The 19,007-nt window shown below is 44.8% G+C and overlaps 1 protein-coding gene across 4 annotated transcripts in view; it reads left to right on the top strand.

Moving 5' to 3' along the window:
* The window catches only part of LOC120902064, a 79,489-nt gene extending 60,636 nt beyond the window's left edge, over window positions 1-18,853 (top strand). For all 4 annotated transcript variants that reach the window (XM_040310544.1, XM_040310543.1, XM_040310542.1 and 1 more), the window contains 3 exons: window positions 9,493-9,937; window positions 10,347-10,457; window positions 15,664-18,853. In XM_040310544.1, the coding sequence (XP_040166478.1) occupies window positions 9,869-9,937; window positions 10,347-10,457; window positions 15,664-16,791 (1,308 nt within the window). In that variant the 5' untranslated portion in view covers window positions 9,493-9,868 and the 3' untranslated portion in view covers window positions 16,792-18,853. The remainder of the gene's footprint in view (window positions 1-9,492; window positions 9,938-10,346; window positions 10,458-15,663) is intronic.
* Window positions 18,854-19,007: the final 154 nt, after the last annotated feature.

Below are 19,007 nucleotides of genomic sequence, written 5' to 3'. Positions count from 1 at the left end.
AGTAGACAATAGCTCTTCGAAAGAACGAGTTTTCGTGCAGAAAAAACTGATATGTATCTAGAGAAACGTTTGTGGGGTAGTTTGTGGATTGGTAGTTTGTGTCCTAGGACCAGTATTGTAACTCAACTTCCTGTATCAGGCATATCCTAACTCCTTGATCTCAATATGAGTTGTGCTAGAAACTGTTATCATAGAATTTTGTACTAGGAATTTTCAACGACCCATTTTGTCATTTGTTGTTCAAATAGTCAATGTTCAAAGAACTTTACGAAGAAATTTCTCGTCTTTTGACATTTGGGAGAAGGGGACTTTGCTTGCATGGATACCCGATATGTTGTAGGCCTTCAAAAAGGTAGAATGCTTTGCGATATAATTCAGATTTCTCGGAAATATCCAATAATGCGAACATGGAGAAGTGAAGCCTTACTTCCTGCCCTGCGAAGTTCGTTTCAAAGCAAACGAACGTCTTTTGTTTATTTAAATTTTGTTGGAATTTCTGAAGCAGATCTTTTGTTAAATTGGAATCATACTACAAATCCAGTTCAATGTTATTTGGGAAATATATATGTGGAATATTTTAAATTAGTTATTGAAAAATCCTGATGAAAACCTCTTTTTGTCCATGCTGTTCATGCTGGAATCGATGGAAAACAATTAGGAAAATAAAGTTCTACGACTGTTTGCCACAGTTCAAACGTAATCAATCTCAGGTGCAGCCTCACTTCCTTTTATTACTCGCCGCTTCACCGGATATACCTGGCAACTCACTGAAGAAAACTTCTCTTTGCTTCTTCTCCATCCAGCTGATGTATTTGGCTGTGTGTAACAAAAAGCTAACAAATCAAAAGTACTGCGCTGCCCTTCTGGAGTTAGTGCCGTTGCCAAAGACTGGCACGGTGCACCGACTCCCCCGTAATTGGAGAAGCAAAACAGCAAATCCCAACAATATACCGAAATCATAAGTTTACCCGGTCTTCATACTTGGATGCACTTGAAAAAAAAAACTCCTACCCAAAAGGTTTACGGTTTGCAAGAGAACGAAGAAAGCAGCACACAGTAATGCCCGAAACTCGTTAAGCTTTTTGCTGCAGACGGAAATGGGGTACAATTTTAATGAATAAATTCCAACCAACCAACCAACCGACCGACCGGCCCGGTATGCGTGTGTTTTCAGCGCCCCGATCTCTCAAAGCTTCGTACTTCCAGAAAGGACAAACATAAAACCACCGACCACCGTCGTGTCCCGGAGCACAGTCGCAAGGAAAGGGGAAATTTGAATTGTGCTGCTGCAGTTACGAATGAACCATGCGCGATGGCGTTTTGGGGCGGAATTTGAGCGGTGAAGGAAGGGGAATTGGCTTGAATGCTTTTTCAACAAACTTCGAACCGATTGAGGAGCGAATAAATAAATGGAAATGGGTTGAAGTTTTTCCGACTGTTCTTCCGAGCAACAGCAACAGGCGCGGCAGTGGAAATCGAAGATTGTTCGTTGGGAAAAGAACTCGTTCTCAGATGTTATTTTGAGAGTTGTGAGAGTTTTATTATGTATTGTTGGCAAGACACGCAATGATTGCGGCAGCTGTTTATGGAAAAGCCGAAATCGGGCGACTCAATATTGATCATGGTGCTTTTAAATCTAAGACAACATAATTATGCAATTCAACAGTACGAAAACCACTAGTGATCTCAATTAAAATGATCCTATTAACGCCCTGTCGAACCAACCATAGACGAACACGTTGTTAATAAGCATTGTAAATGATGTTGTCTTGAAGGTTATGCTTCATGTTTGTTTTCGCAAATCGAATTACCGTCTTTTTTTTTTTTTTAAAGAGCAAAAAATGATTGTGTTTATTCATACACTAGAATACATCGATTGATTCAGTTCAGTTGACGAAATCTTAACTAGGTTTCCTGCCTGGTGGTGTTTACGCTAGGGGTTTGAACTTACAGCTCAAGCTTTTCTTTTGTTTGAGGAAGAAAATGAATGTTTTCCTTAATAACAGCACAGAGTGGCTATGTAAATGAAGCGTTTAGCTACTGTGAGGATAAAATCCATAATGAAATTGATAGGAGAAGAATATTTACAAAAGCTTACTACACTAACTACCCTAGCTTAACCTAACTTAATTGCGAACTAGAGTACTAAAATAAGTTCCTTATACTATCCGAATCCGAATTTATACAGGTCTGTCGAAGTCGTTCTAGGATATCCTGGATCTTCTCCGTTAAAATGGGCAAACCAGTTTGTGCATGCAGATCTGTGGTGGGGTACCGATTTGGAAAGTTCATTATTAATTTCAAAAACCTGTTTTGAATGGTTTGTAACGATTTAAAATTGGAATTTGAACATTTATGCCAAACGTTACATGCATAGGTTATCGATGGCAAAACAATCTGACTGTAAATAATCTTTTTGTTTTCCAGTGACAAACTTGATTTGCGCTTGATGAGAGGGTATAGACTCTTTAGCATCCAGGTTGCCTTGACTTTGATGTTTTGGACATGATGTTTAAAACAGAGCCGCTGATCAAAAACTACACCTAGATATCGTGCGGTGCTTGTCCATGGAATGTTAATGGGACCCATTTTAATATTTCCAGCCTTACGCTCTATTGTGGAAGTTCTAGTGCCAGTTCTGTATGGGACTAATAGCATTTGAGTTTTGTTGGAGTTTATGTTAATTTTCCAGTCGTTCAGATACTTGACAAACGTGTCAAGGCCTCTCTGAAGTCCGGTACCAACGTGTCGTAAGGTCCTGCTTGAGCACAAGATGGCAGTGTCATCCGCGTACAAGGCCAGATCCGTGCCTGACCTCAGTGAAGGAACATCGGCCGTGTAGCAATTGTACAACAGAGGACCGATAACACTCCCCTGTGGTACACCCGCACAATTGGAATATGATTCGGATTTTTCCGAATTCACGTAAACAGCCGATGTTCGTTCACTGAGGTAGTTTTGGACCAAATGAACCAAGTAGGAAGGAAAACCCTGCAGTCTGAGTTTGTAAATGAGACCATTATGCCAAACGCTATCGAACGCCTTTTCCACGTCTAGAAGGGCTATGCCAGTGGATTTTCCACTTGTTTTGGCATTGCTAACAATCTGCATCACTCGCTGTAACTGCATGGCAGCCGACCGCTGCCTCCTGAACCCAAACTGTACGTCCGGTAGGATGTTGTTAGCAGACACGTGGGTCTCCAACCTCGTGTGAATTATCCTTTCGAATATTTTGCTAATGGCACTCAATAAAGAAATAGGACGATAACTCGATCCCGAGCATGGGTCCTTTCCAGGTTTCAGCACTGGCACTACTTTAGCAAGTTTCCACACTTTTGGAAAATATCCCAATTCAAGGCACCTGTTAAACACCCTAGTAAGCAAGATGGCAGTGCTGTAACTAACGTGTTTGAGCATAACATTGAATATGCCATCCGGTCCCGGAGCCTTGTAGCTAACACTGTATTTAATGGTTTTTAGAACTTCCCCGCAGGTGACACGGTCAATCTCTGTGGTATCCACAGGTACAGAACTTAACTCCCTGATGCTAGAATGAACAGCATCCTCAAACGGGCTTGTGAGTGGATCACTAAGCCTGTGGGCTAGCGCGAAATGAGAAGCCAAAGTTTCAGCTTTTTCACTAGGAGTGAAAGCGGAAGTAGAAGTGTTTTTAAGAATGGGGATGGGCTTCCTTTTTTCTTTCAAAACCTTTGTCATACGCCAGAAGGGCCTCGAGCATTTTGGGAAGGTACGTACCCTGTTCGCAAACTGGTTGTTCCTAACTTCAATGAGTCTGGCCTCAACCAGTTTAGCTGCTTGTCGGAATGCAGAGTAGAAGGCCTTATCTCCTGTCCTTTGAAACCTACGCCTGAAAGAGTTTTTAACGCGTATAAAACGCTTTGTCACCGCATCCAGTTCTAGAACTTTATCTCGGATGTGTACCAAGGGGACCGCGCGTATCTCGGCCTCCCTCATACAATCAACGATGCTGGAGATTGCTGCGTCGATATCCTCAACCGTAACGAGAGAGGGGGAGGCATCGATGTGCTCCCCCATGTGGTGTTCAAAACGAAGCCAGTCCGCTTCCCGATAATTTCGCTGCTGTCGTCTGATTTGTGACCCCGAGGCACTGATGCCCATCGTCACCGGTAGGTGATCAGATGAAAGTCCCGTGATAGTGGTCGGAACATCAATGCGGTTGGATATATTTGTTAAAAATATATCTATCGTTGAACTGGAATTACCTGTGTGGTACGTCGGACGAAATGGGAAAGCCACAGTGTAGGACCCCACCTGTGAGTCCTCCCACAATAGCCGCCCGTTTTTGTTGGCGCGGACGTTGCCCCATTCCTGATGACGCGCGTTCAGATCTCCAGCTATGATGAATCTAGCTGATCTACGTGTGAGGATACGGAGATCACGTTGCAGCATTTGTGTTGAACCATCAGCGTCGCGAGCCTGCTTCGGGCAGTAGACTGAGATGAAATCAATGTTGCCCTCAGCTGATGGCACTTGAATCCCAACTGCCTCAATAAGCTGTGTGTCAGGTAGGGAGAGTGTTTTGAATGCTAAAGATCGACGGATAGCAATCAACACTCCTCCTTTAGTTTGATCCAGGCGGTCAAGGCGTACTACTGTATGCTCTGGCAGAAAGAAGGATTTTTCTGGTTTCAGATGCGTTTCTGTCAGCGCAAGCAAGTCGACAGCCTCATTTCGGAGGAAGTCTATTAGCTCTAATCGTTTAGGTAGGACAGAGCAAGCATTCCATGTTGCGCACTTGATCATCTTAAAGATGGCTCGTGATGAATTCGGCCATTTTCATAAGAATTTGATCTGGTGGGCACATCTTCGAGATGCGCTTAAATTCCACCCACAGGCGGACAATATCGCTGAATTGCGATTTTACTTCTTCTTCGCCCTCAGCATCAAGTCGAGATCGAAGATCATTCAGTTTGTCCTGTGCTGGTTGACGGTGGATCTTTCTTGGAGCTGGATGAGGCCCACTGGTGGAGACGATGGACTGTTGTCTCATGTCATGATGTTGAAACAGCTCACCATGCTCTGCCGTTTCCATCGTCACAACCTCTGAGAGCGGTTGTTGTTGATGCTGCTGCGCTTGATGTTGATGTTGTCGCTGTTGCCGCTGGTTTCGTTGACCTTGTGGGTGCTGGGGCGGTTGTAGCTGTTGTTGCTGCTGCTGCGACCGTTGCTGTTGCTGCTGCGGCTGTTGCTGCTGCTGCTGCTGCTGCTGCTGCTGCTGCTGCTGCTGCTGCTGCTGCTGCTGCTGCTGCTGCTGCTGCTGCTGCTGCTGCTGCTGCTGCTGCTGCTGCTGCTGCTGCTGCTGTTGCTGCTGCTGCTGCTGATGCTGCCGCTGCTGCTGTTGGAATTTTGCTGCGGCTGCTGATGTGTCTGGGGCCGATTGACCTGTTGCTGCCGGTTGGGACAACCAGGACAGGAGCAAAAATGCTGGCCTGTAGGACGGTGGTTTTGTCCAACCCAGTTTAATGGTTGTTCCCATGACGATCTGGTTGGAATTGGCGCAGGAATAAAGCGCTTTGGTGTTGACGCTGTCAAGTTGCGTTTTTGCAGATAAAGTATTCTGGTTGAGCAATTTCTATTGTAAGGACTGTGGTTTCCCTGACAGTTTGCACATGTTTGTTCACCACCCAGTTCTTTATCACACTGACGTGTCCGGTGATTTCCAGCGCATTTCGCACAACGTGGCGTCATGGCGCAATGTTTTGAGGCATGTCCGAAGTGCAGGCAATTTAGGCATTGCATTACCTCAGATTGTTTGGGCTGGAATCGCTCCCATTTTACATTTGTGTAGTTTAAGTGGGAGATTTTTGTAGCTCCTCAAGAGATGTAGCGCCTTTTGGGAAGGAGACAACAAATAGTTTGGATGATAAGCCACGACTTTCGCCCACTTTCAGCTCACGTACTTGCGATGGCAATAGTTCTAGGTTCCGTAGCATTTCGGAAACATGGTCTTCGGAACCAAATTCGAAGTCCTTTCAGCACAACTTGATAGGGTTTGTCTGCCTTAAAGTCATGGGAGTAATATTCCCGTTGAAATTTGGCCAACTCCAATTTGATCGCCTGATGATCGGCTCTAGTGGCACAATTGATGCGACAGGTGTTTCCTGCCGTGAAGTTGAAGGATGCATTTATGGTTCCCTTCTGTGTAGCCGAACAAAGAGAAGCATAATTTTCTTCATTTAATCCAGACACCACAATGGGTGGGATTTTTTCTTTGCGAGTGATTTGTTCTCCCGCAGTATTTGGTGCAACAGCACCATCCATTGCTGTATTAACAGCTCCGTCGTCGGCAAAAGCCGGCGTAATAATCACCGCACCCTTCTTCTTCGAATTCATGGGTGTAGCTTCCAGCAGCTCTCCTTCACGCTTCCTCGCAGGCATGGCTGCACTCTCCTCGTTCGCGCTCGAGAGAGAAAGAGATGCCTCTTTCAGAGAGGCGAGATAATTCGGAGGTTTCTTTATCCTCTTCTTTTTCACACCGCGTTCTGCCTTATACGGCACCATATACCAATTTTGCATCTATACATGTATTGGCGTGGAACTACCACACACAATACGCTCAAACTGTGTTTCACTGGAAATCGTTCTTACAACTGAGATTGTCGCGAGCTCAAAAAACACGTCCGAACTGGACGACAGCTCCGTTGCGACTGTCGTCGAATTACCGTCACCGACAGCGCTCTCTCGTCAATCATAATTAATGGTAGCGTCTTATGAAGCTGCTGCTGCTGCTGCTACCGTCACCGCAGTCAACGTGTCTTCCAAGGGTCATTAAAATGCAATGACTGTGTGTGTATCAGGCGCACGTCGTTGGAGCAGACGGCAGGTGAAATCATTATTAGCCTTACCATCGACACCCCTTTTCCTAGCTTCCCACAGAAACAGATCGGGTCGGGTTCCGTTTCGCCGTTTCAATCGATCGATACGCTGTTGCCGGCGGGAGCCGAGCGAGCTTCTTTGAAGATCGTTCAAGGGTTATGCCTTTCTTTAGCGACAAACCTGAGGCAAACACGTCTGCATAGCACAACATAATGTAGTGTAGGTTGAAAAAAAAGAAGCACACAGTAGGGAAATTCAATGGAAATTCCTTGTTGAGCAAAAAGGAACAAGAAGTTAAAGCGTGTAAGCTTTCCGCCCAGAAGAAAGCACCACTGCTAGTGTGCGAAAAGTGTCATCCCACTGAGATGATGTGCACAGCAGCACCAAGGCGAAGCGGGCTGATAAATGATTCTGTGTCTTCTGTCTGTCTTTGGCGCGGTGTTTATCGATTTTCGGGTGCGCGCGTGCTCTGGCGTAAAGCGAAAAGTGAAGCTAAAATTTCCACCTAATTGACATGTTTATCTTCAGGGAAATGCGCTCCCGTTCTGGGGCAGGCCAGTGGAAACAATATAGCGCTGCGAGGTCGTCGTAAGCATAAGGACGAGCCTCCGGTGCTGCGTTTTGCTGGAAATAATAGTACGTTAGCCGGAACTGCGTCTCGTGAGTGTGAGATGATGGGGCCCCGCGGGGAAGGAAGCATACATTTGCTGGAAGCTGCCACCACCGCAGGACGTGTGAAGAGCGGATGTCTTCGATGATTGAACCAACCTTTGGTGTGAAGCAAATGGCGATGTTGTCGAGCGGATCTCACGTCTTTTTTGGCGCTACGTTTGCTGTTCGTTATCAGACTATACATATATCGGTACGCGATTGGTGCGGGTTCCACATGGTGGTGTGTGATCTTATCCAAAGTCACGTCGCGCGGTACATTTGAGGATGAAAACATCTTTTTACCTCTGTGATGTATTGGGGGTTCCATTGGATTTAAAAAAAAAATGCAGAAAGCGATTGAGTTGTTCTGTTTGGTATGGTTATTTTACATCTTCCTTCTCAGCAGTCCCAAGAATCTCTATGTTAAGCTTCATTTTCCCAAATCGTACCCCTTCCAGAGACCCCAATTGTATGCAAATATGCGTGTGTGTAAGATGTTCTGTTCTGTAGTGATGGGGAAATTCCATTTTTTCGGTAAGAAACGCAAAACGCCTTTCTGTTTTCTGTTCAGAAGGAATCTGAACGAACCTAGGCATCTTTGATTCTACGGGAAAATAAAAATAGTAGATCTTACATAAAAGAAGTATACAAATTGACCCAATATTATTGTTTATATTTCCAAGGCACATATTCAATATTAAGTTTACAAAAACAAACTTAAGAATGTTTCAATGTCCGGATACAGTTCACAAATCAACTGCAATGAACTAATAGCATACCAGGACGGTCCGGTAGTATAGTCATCAACTTGTGCTACTTAATAACATGCTCGTCATAAGTTCAAGCCTCATATGCATCGTCCTGACCTGAGAAGAGATCTAAGTATCCCGGCTGCGTGGTATACTATCAAGTCTCGAAAGCTTGTATAAGCCGGCATGACCACGTTGGTCGTTATACCAAAAAGAAGAAATAATAATATGGAAATTGTCTATCAAATTCCTGCATAAATAAGTCTTATAAAGGCATAAGACGCTCAAAGAACAACAGCTACAACCGATACTAGCCTATAAACGTGAAGTAATTTCTAGCAAATTATAGAGATCAATTTATCATCCCAGCACTCGTATGCAATTGTTTTTTGAAGTTTAAAGCACTCTGGTTAACATCAACACGTACCAAAAACCTACTTGATATGGCTTTAGGTTTTGAACATAAGTTCGATTGTTCCATACAAGAAAAGGAACGTACGTAGAAGGTTCTAAAGAAAATCCCATCACTACTCGGCTCAAGCTTCCTTCCAAATGGAGTACCTTTCTGGCTCGATTTGTCTATGGAAAAGCAACCCCTTTCTGGTTGTTGGAAAAGCGTCCAAAAAATATTGACCTCACGCGTATCACGCGAATTCGCTTCCCAGAGGGCACTCGGGAGAAAAGGATACGTGCCTTCTCGTCCAGGTCTGCGTGATCGTTTGGCTGATGTTTTTATAAGAAGAGCTGATATTGTTCACCACTCTGCCCATGTATGGTTGCATTATTTTTTGATAAAGCTTGTGTGATTAATTTTGAATCCAACAAAATTCCAGTACGCATCCCGAGGGTTTATGCGATGTATGCGCGTGTGATAGATTAGGCCCTAACCCGACGGTGGCATTGTTATTATTTATTGAATTCTTTTTCCCGTAACCTGGGCCTTATTTTCGGGTCGAAATTCCAAGAAGCAGGGTAGGGTTTTGGTGCATAATCTTAAATTCACTGCCATAATCCGACGATGTATGGACGCTTGTGCTGAGGGTGAGTCCTTCGAAGGAGTTGAAGCAAGAAATAAAAATGAAGATATCTGTGTGAAGAAGAATCGTTCTCAAATCTAAACAATCAATTATAGGTTCATCCGAACGCGCTCAATGAAGCGCTGAATTTGTCACTCTTTTGCAGCACTAGCAAATTAATCAAATCATCTCCCCCTTTCTCTCTCTCTTTTTTGCAGGTTTATGCGCACACCGGAGTGCTGGCCGCGTACGCAGGGTGTGCGCGTCGTGCTTTCTCCTGTAATCATTTGTCACTATGCGACACCGGTTGCCGATGCCGGCACACTCGGCGATGATTGATAGTGCGGCGAAAAGTGGGAAAATCATCATGCACAGCAACGACCGCAGTGGATCAGCAACAGCCAGTTCGCCGCTCGAACGAACGTAGACCACATCCACAAGTTCTGCATCGAGACGTTAAAAAAAAGAAGCTCGTTCGTGCGTTTATGCAACAGGCTTCTACTTTAGATTAGCAAAGCACGGGTTGATCTCATAGTGCTGGAAGGTTGGAATTATTAATCATCGACACCGGGAACTGCTTCGCCCGCACGCAAGATGCCGGCCACAACGGTAAAGAGTGAGGCAGCGACTGACCAGCACAACAACCACTGTGATAATGAGGAGGTAAGGTCGAAAGGATACTAAGGTTCACAGCGAAGACCGAAGCCCGTGTTCAAAAAAGCGAAAAAAAAAGATTAAATTTCGGGTCAGCTTTAATCCGTTAAATAATCCGCCCTCCGTAAGATCTCTCCTTTTTTTCCTACTCCAATCAAACGCGTTAAGCTTGTCTTAAGCGCTATCAGCTCACTTTCTGGCTCCCCGTGTTTGCTTCACTTGCATTAGTCGATAATCCAATTAGCGGTGGAGAGTTCCTTATTTCATTTTCCCTGCCCTTTCATCGCATACGGATCGCCGGTCGGGGTATTCCTTTGTGTTTGCCTATGATTTTCCCTTTAAAAATAAGATACTTATCTAACCGGGCGCTATCGTGGTGCCGCTTTCTTTTCTTTGCCGCGCGCGCTCTGCATTGCAGGAGGAACCGAAAGACATGAAAAATGCGCATCTCATTATCAACGAGCTTCGCAACCGGTGCCGAAATCAGTCCGAGCAAATCATGGCCTGGAAGAAGGCGTTCTCGCTACAGGTACGTTTGTTGCACGCCGCCAAGAAAAGGGATCGGGCATAATATACACGCAAAGCTCAATTTCCGGTACCCGGATGGAATGGAACGCAGCCAAGCTCTAGGATCCCAGTCTGCGTTTGAGTATTGAACAGAGATCGAGGGTAGATGATGAGCTTTTTGCTGGGGAAGAAGACAATCTAAAATTCTATGCGTGTTCGTATATGTTTGTGTTGTAGTAAATGGGATGAATTGGGAAGCTTCTTTATCGGTGCCTTACATCATTACGTCGGGGCTGGGTGCGCTCAATTTAACTCGGCATGGAGCCTGAATTAACCCATCAACGTCATTATCATCACCCGGGGGCGGCGCGATCGTTACCGGCACACCCGGTTCGCGTGTATATCCTTGCCAGCGTGTGTGGCGCTCAACAACCACTCATACGACTGGAGTAAAGAGAGGAGTGAAACAGCTCGACAGGATGGTTTACATGGATACATTCAGTAAATCACACCACCACCTGCGCTGCGGGTGTGAAAACAGCCACACTATACCTAACAAAAGGAAAAGTCAAATTGGGAAGGTGGTTTCTTTCTTTTTTTTGTGGATGTTACTCCGTTGGAAAGCCTCTGTTAAGGGATGAGCTTTTTCCCGCTTGCTTATGTGTAAAAAAAAAAATTGGGCAAGACTTTTTACAGAGAGTCGTTCGTGTGTGAGAGGAAGATAAATTATTCCCAGTGACTTCCGTGACGCGTTTTTCATCAGCTTGATGGGACAGGAGCGCCCCAACTAAACTGCTGTAAAAGGTGCTAATGCGATTACACGAAGGTCACGAACGTTTTTTTTGCTGGTGAGCCGTTACTTACCAGATGGGTTGGATTGGTGGGGTAATCGCGATGTTCCTAAACAGATGCTAAACTTTGTACGTTGGGAAATGTGTCATCTATGAGTGTCTTGGAAGAAACTCATAATCATCATAATCAAAGCACATTGTACAATCATCACAATAGCGAATGTATTTCACATTTATTTTCTTCGTGTGCGTGTACAATGCAATACATCGATTTAAATAAATCAAATTTGTAAATACATAGATAATATATTTTAGGCAAATTCATAAAAAAACAACTTACTTACTTACTTATCCGGCGCTACAACCGCTTTGCGGTCTTGGCCTGCCTCAGGAGTGTCCGAAACCGCTCACGGTCTCGCGCCTTCGTCTGCCAGTAAAAAAAAAAGAACTAGAATTCATAAAATAAAAGAAGCCAAAGGCAAAATTAAAGTGCAATTTACATAAATAATTGGGCAAAAATCCAGTAGTGCGAATGAGGTAGAAGTTCTATGTTGCTTTGCCTTAGAAATATAGACATTTTGTCAAGATTGTAATTTTTTTTATTCAGGAGGGACGGCTTTGCCGTATTGCTTAAAATGATGATTATAATTTGTAATCATTTAAAATAAGGTTTGTCAATAGAATGTACAGAAAAATGCCTTTAAAATAGTTTAAACATCGTAAATAACAATAAAAATCTTGTAATCGATAAATTTATCTATGTGAGATTTGAATTAGATCTAAACGTTGACTTTTGATCTAAAACAGTTACATGTTTCAATGTGCAGCGCGCGTTGCATACTTGTAGCCGCTTTACAAAGACTCATTTGGATTGGTTTCGTTCATTGGACGTTTTGTCAATTAAACTTGCGGTACTTGCGTCATTCATTGCACTTGGTCATTTTTATCATTTGTCAATATTTTAAAAAGGCATGCAAGATGTTATCTAGTTAAAAAAAAACAAATGTTTAGAAATGATTATGGTTTGGCATTGAAAACCCAAAACAACAAAACACGCTTTCATCTTGAAGCGTTCGTTAACTCCCTCTATTTTTATTTTTTTATAAATACTAAGTTCTCGGTGGCATAAATCCATTCCCTTCTAAGTAAACATTTTCCTATGCAAGAACAACAAACTTCATCCACTTACATTAAATTAATCTGTCTCACCTGTGCGTCTAACAGCTGCGAACCAAACATCCACTAGAGCTTTCTTTGCCAGCTCAAGCGGGAAAAGCGAACCAAATCCAATCAACCTTTTCGTCTCCCCCTTTTCACTTCTACTCTCAACCCACGAACCCTACTGACGCAGCGTATTAACTCAGAAACAGGTCGGGGATTTTTGGTGGCGCCCGTGCGTGCAGCTTCAGAGCGGAATGTTTCGCATTTTTATTTATTCCATAAAATGTATTTTACATTGCACACTCCACGGCCATTCTGTGGTGGGGCCGTGCTGTCCATTTCCGTGCCTGACAGTAAAAAGGGGTTGCATAGCCCGGGCTGAGCTGCCATAATATTACTGCTCGAGGAAGCACGTCCGGTTTCCAAGGGTAGGCTTAGCTGTTTGCTGCTAACACTTTTACCGGGAAAAGCTTATTTCTAACAGCAAACCTATTTCAACAGACTCTTTTGGGGGGGGCACTACTACTGACCGTATGTTATGCTTCGACACGGGACCCGGCACAGGCCGATCCTGATGCTTTGCAAAGTTTTTAAGTATTTTGATGTGGGGCTTACAAGCCTCCGTCCACCATGTCGAAGCGTTCTCTTCCCTTCGTTGCGGTTTTGAATTAGAAGTGCGTGGCAGGCCTAAAAGGCCCGCTGCGCGTGCGAGAGCTAAAGGAGGAAGATTAATTGTTCACACTGGATCCACACTCGCACCCAAACACGCGTTGAGATGTGGGAAAATTAAATTCCTTGCCTCGGCTAGACCTGCCAACACCGTCTTACTTTTGCCCCGTTTGCGCTCGAGTGACAGACTGAAGCGCAACAATCGAGAAAGAGGGAAAATAAAATTACGATAACGCTTGACAACTTGTTCTCTTGGCACGAGCCCGCCTGAGACAATGCACTGCAGGGTGGTACGGGTGGCTGCTTGCTCGCTTCGGTAAGCTGACGATGATAAAACTTTGTCGACAGTTCGTTGTCTTTAGCGGCGCAGGCAGCCGATGTGAAGCGAGTGAATTGTACTGTTTTCACGCGAATCACACGAAAGGTTTGGGATCAAGCATGATTAGGCGTCTTTTGTTGGAAAGCTATCCTTTTTAATGCTATACAACTAGCAATGAATTGGACGAAAGGAAATGTATGAAGAGCGTGTTCTGTTCAGCACCGCTTCGTTACATTAAAATTCAACACACCAACGCATTGCATAGATTTAGGGGCACACGCAGGCACAGCGTTCAACCGAGCGACGCAAACGTCGTTAATTTGGTTTGCCACTCACGCGAACTCTGAACTTTCGCAATAAATCAATCCACCCCTGCCCAACGGGGAATCGATTTATCTAGGGAAAATGAGTACACTGCTTTAAAGTGAGGAAAATTAGTACTTATTTCCTTTTTTTTGCAAGTAGATGAAGCTACCGAAAGTCAAACGAACTAACACGGCACAGTCACTCTTAAGATCAGCCAGATGAAGCAAAGGAGCATGCTGGGCAGTGTGGGTGTTGAATTGTTGGCTCAAAAGAACCACAAATTAGATTTTGTAAGGCCAATGGAAGGGAGCTGGGTAGGTTTAAGCTCCCAAACTGCACGACGCTTTGAATGGGACGCATGGTTCAAAAAGGGCACGTGCTCTCGGGAATACTGATTGGCATCCCGTTGGACCATCAATCGTGCTAAGGGAGGGGAGGGAGGTTATGGTTTAGTAATCGATTTTGGAAAAGTGTTGTTTTTGATGTATTTTTGTTTTTTGGTACGTGACGTTAACGTCGGTACCGTTTGGGTTTCAAACAATCATGCACTAATCGGGGGTAATGTGTCTTTTTTTGTTGATTAAACATTTGTAAATATTTTAATTTCTAGATTGATGCTATAAAACAGTTTTTGTTTCTTTGATTGTTGTTTTTTTAAACCAAGGATCCGGCAAATACGATTTTACACTCGTCTTGTTTGGCTGTTGCAAGTTATAAATTACCTAGTTCAGTAAATATTACTATAAATTAGTCAAACATTAGTTGCAGGTTTATCAAGCAAAAGCAATACATACAGCTGTTAACTTTTAGATATTTTAATAAAATTTATAATACATAAATAAATATGTACGAACCACGTAAATAATCTCCTAAATAGTGTTACCATTCGTTGACAATTGTCAGGAGATTATTTCTGCTTCAATAAGTAACTCAAATGGAAACAGCGAAAAGAAGCGAAGCATTAAAAACATTACACCCAAAATTAGCAGAATCCCCCGATAGAACCGATAGAATCCCCCGATGGGTGTGTAAACCCAACCGACGACTAGTGGAATATTCGATTTTGACGGGCAACGGGGCTTTACTGGTTAAAACTTTCCACGTCACAATAGCCAAACTTACCCACAAATAGGATTACATGCATCCTTTTCTGTCTTTTTTTTGCTCCCCTCCGTAAAAGAAAACCATTCCAAACTTTAACACATTCTACGAAGAAATGGGTAAAACTGGGCGTCCCGAATCCCCGCAACACAAAGGGGAAAGACTAGAAAAGGAGTAGAGAAAAGCGAAAAATGTTCTTGCACAAAAGTATAGCACGAACAAAACGATGCACCCCTTTTCGCGCAATGCCCCAAAATCGAGTTCGGGTTTCGTGCTGTATACGAAAGTGTTTTACCGTGCAAAAGTTTCCCATCAACCACTTTGGAGCCTGTCTGTGCGCGGCTGTGGCGTGTAATCTATTTAGTTCACTTCCAACTTTTTGGTTGGAACGATCAGGGCAAGGGAACAACAGGCCAGGGCGTGAGGCAAAAAGGCATCGAAAGTGTAAGAAGGTGTGTTCTCTGGCAGCCATCAAATGCGTCCTTCCCTAGAAGCACAATTCCGCCACAACGACCATCCAAAATGTGGCTCACGTTTGCGGTTGAGCTGAGACTCGTGCAGAAGACAATCCTATTGGAGATATTCCTCTCGGAAAAAAGGGGTAAAGAGGTATGCAACGATAATGTAGTGGTTTGGTCTAAGATGTGCCTTTGGTGCCAACATGCACTATGACGCATGAACAATTGAGCATCGTTAGTTGGTGAGCGAAAACTTCAATTACTTTACAATGTGGCTTTCCATTCCATCCGTTTGTACAGACGCGAGTATGTTCTTTTTCAAATAAATGTTTCATCCTGTCCCATTCCTCTCTTTTGTAAAACAATAAATTAATATAATTTTCTCGTTATTTTTCCCCTTGACAACCCTCCCCCCCTCAACAGCAAGAGCAGAACCACCGGCTGCAGAAGGAAAAGACGGAGCAGCTCAACTATCTCACCAGCCAGCTGCTGCTGCTCGAGTCGCGCATCATGCGCAAGCAGAAGCAGGTCTCGAACGTGATCTACCAGCGCGAGCTGACGATCTACCGGCAGCAGCGGATCATCGAAACGCTCTCCAGCCGGCTGATCGATCACGGCATCATGGACGTCGGCATGGACGCACCGATGCACGCGGGCGGCAGCGGCAACAGTAACGACTTTGACTCGCTCAACGATTCCGACTCGGCCGTCGTGCTCGAGGACGTCGACTCGGACTGCAACAGCTCGATCTACTTCGGCGGCGGCGGCAGCAGCATCAGTGGCGGCGGCAGCCTCAAGTCACGCTCCTGCAAGATGACGAACGACGTCACGATCGTGCGGTCCATCTCGGACGCGATCGAGACGAACCTGAAGTACAACAATACCCGCCGGTCGAACTGCTTCCTGCGGCGGCCCGAAATCCTCGAAACCGTGTACAGCGTGGAGGAGGACCCGGAGCCACAGAATGCGGCGGCCAGTGCGAATGGGACGGCGGGAAGCGGCCCCGGCAGTGGATCCACGACCGGGCCCACCTCACCGAAACCGGATGCGGTCAGCGAGAAGCGGGACAAGTTTAAAAATCGCACCGAAAAGTGCATCTCCACCGATCAGCCGGCCGGGGAAGGGAGCGGCGCACGGCAGGAAGGCACACCGGTCATCATTACCAGCAGCAGCAGCTGCGACGTGGAGCCGTCGGACCAGTGCGACATGACGCCGGTGGCCCAGGGCGGCGGCTGCAAGGTGCAGGGCGCGGTGACGAACTTCAATCGCGTAATGTCCAACCACCGGTCGGTGACGAAACCGAAGGACGTGAAGTACAAGCGCATCAACAAGGCCAAATCGAAGAGTCTGGAGGAGCTGCGCGGGCGGCTAAAGCACTGGGTCGAGCGGGGCACCTGCAACGTGAACCTAACGCTCGACCCGGCCGGCGGGGGGGCCACCGGCGCCGCTCATCTAACGGGGCATCTGTCCGAGCACTGTGGGGCGGTGGGCACGCTGCAGCAGAGCGTGCAGCCGCCCCAGCAACCGAACCTGGCGCAAAGCTATGCGTGACCGGAAGCGAGGGTGCCCGCACGCGCTCGGGGCAGCATTTAGTGTGGGGTATGTGGGTTGGCGGCAACACTCGCTATCAGCAGCTTATTTATTGCGGTTTGGCTTAGTGTTTAAGTGTGCGGCAGCATGAAGCAGAGTATGGGAAGGAATTGAAATGATCGTGAAGATGGTGGGGCCCTACCACGGTCACCTCACACACACACACACACACTGACTGAGTCAGGTTACCTAAGAGGAGATAAAGAGCTGGAAAGCATTGAAGCATAGTAGATAAGCTTAACGTATAGTGGCCATGCGCAGCCAACACAGCACCGGCGGCTGTGTGAAGCGCAGGCGTACCACACACTCTACTCTCAGAAGGCCAACCGATTGATTTGTACTTGGCGTAGAAGGAATTACAGTGAGCAAACAGTATAGACATAGATATACAAGCCCAATATCTCTCCCACAGGCACTGAAATTTCGAAAACTTATCGTGTAAGTTAAGCGATATGAATGCACTAGGCAGGAAAGCCCTCTTTTGACAGATAAGCAGGAGAGGAGATAGATAAGATGAAGCGTACAATTTGTACAACTAGTAACAGAATCAATTCATTGTCACACACACACCCATGAATTGTACTACCTATAGTGTAGCCACGTAAGCACTCGGAGGTATCACCACCGTACGAGATCCGCGGGAGTCGAACTAGAATCGAATTCCTTCAAAGCTACAGGCACAGAGCCCATCTGAGGCATTTTAAGCGTGTTATTGGTGATCTTTCCTTCCAAAGTCAAGAAGATTTATTTATATACATGTACATAGATATATACACCCTGGAGGAGTACTTATCCCCCACTAGAAAGGGATCTTTGCTTGGATGAACTCTTTTGCATAAAATACCACTCTACGAACCATGTAGTAATGCATCGTCGTATTTGGAGGGTTTCGAGAATGTTCCTTTAAAAAGTAAGACAAGAATCGGAAAATAATTCGTTTCTTTAGCGCACGACTGCGAGTGAGTGTTGCGTGAGTGCTTTCGCTGTTGCGAGCACCTATTTAATGATCTGTACTATAATGGTTTCCACTCACCGAGCTTTCAAGTCACCATGGTCACCACATACTACCCTATTGCGGAGAAGAGTTATACGGCATTTTCCGAATCTTTGATGTAGTTGCAACCTGTCACTGGTTTCAAATGTACCTTCTTTCTTTGGGAATGTGCGTTAAAAGTTGCACTTTTTATTATTATAATAGGTATTTTGTTCTGTCACAAAATCGGAACAAACCTCTAATCGAATTTCGTTTTCCGCCTTAAACCATGCTACATTCCCTCTCCTTCTAACGCGTAGTACGTAAGGCCATGTACATACAACCAATCGAATCGTTTACTTACCGGTAAAGATCGATTGCAATGGTTAAAATCAAAGTCCGCGATCCTCAGCAGCGAGGAAAAGATTATGAACAATTAATTGTAAGCATTTCGTGTGCGACGAGCATATTGTAAGGGCCAGATCGAAGAGGTTCTTCTTTCACGCACACGAACACACACACACATACAGGTAGATGTGAATAACAGCTCTACCGTGAGTGTAATTGTTCGAGTGAAGGAGGCACGTTCAATGCGATAGCCAAATTAAAATAAAAGTAAATTAGTAAAAACACAAACCCTTACTCAGAAATAGTGAGTAATACGTACATATGCACTGATAAATTCATGCTAACATTTAATTGCACGATAAGTGAAGGGTTTTTGTCGATGGGGAAGCACATAGAAGTCCGCTAGATTTTGGAGAGTGGTAGCAGGATCGATTAGGTAGGAAGAAAAAAGAGGAATGTCTCGTACGACAATTACAAAAGAAACAGAAGAAAAGAAACATCTTTTACGGTGGATACGTCTGAAAAATATGAGGTAAATTTTGGAAATCCACCGATCGAATGCAGCACTGGTGAGGTAAAGTTGTACAAACTCTAATCATGTTCGATGGATTCGCAACACCTATGTAATGTAAGCGTGGAAAATAAATCATTGCTTGAAATATAAAAGTGCGATTCATAGTTTTCAACGCTGAAATCTCTAAATATGTAATTGTGGTAATGGGTGCTTTGTTGTAGGGTAAAATTTGATGACATATTTGTTTATACTTCTAATTTTACACATTTCCACACAAATCCGAGAGGTTGAGTCTCTGTAGAAATTATGCATAAAATTGCGCAAGCCGTCTTTAAACCAGGC

The sequence above is a fragment of the Anopheles arabiensis genome, chromosome 3, assembly GCF_016920715.1.
Source record: "Anopheles arabiensis isolate DONGOLA chromosome 3, AaraD3, whole genome shotgun sequence".
Classification (NCBI taxonomy): Eukaryota; Metazoa; Arthropoda; class Insecta; order Diptera; family Culicidae; genus Anopheles; species Anopheles arabiensis.
Note: the sequence above shows the minus strand (reverse complement) of the source record. Positions and strands in the feature narration are given on the sequence as shown.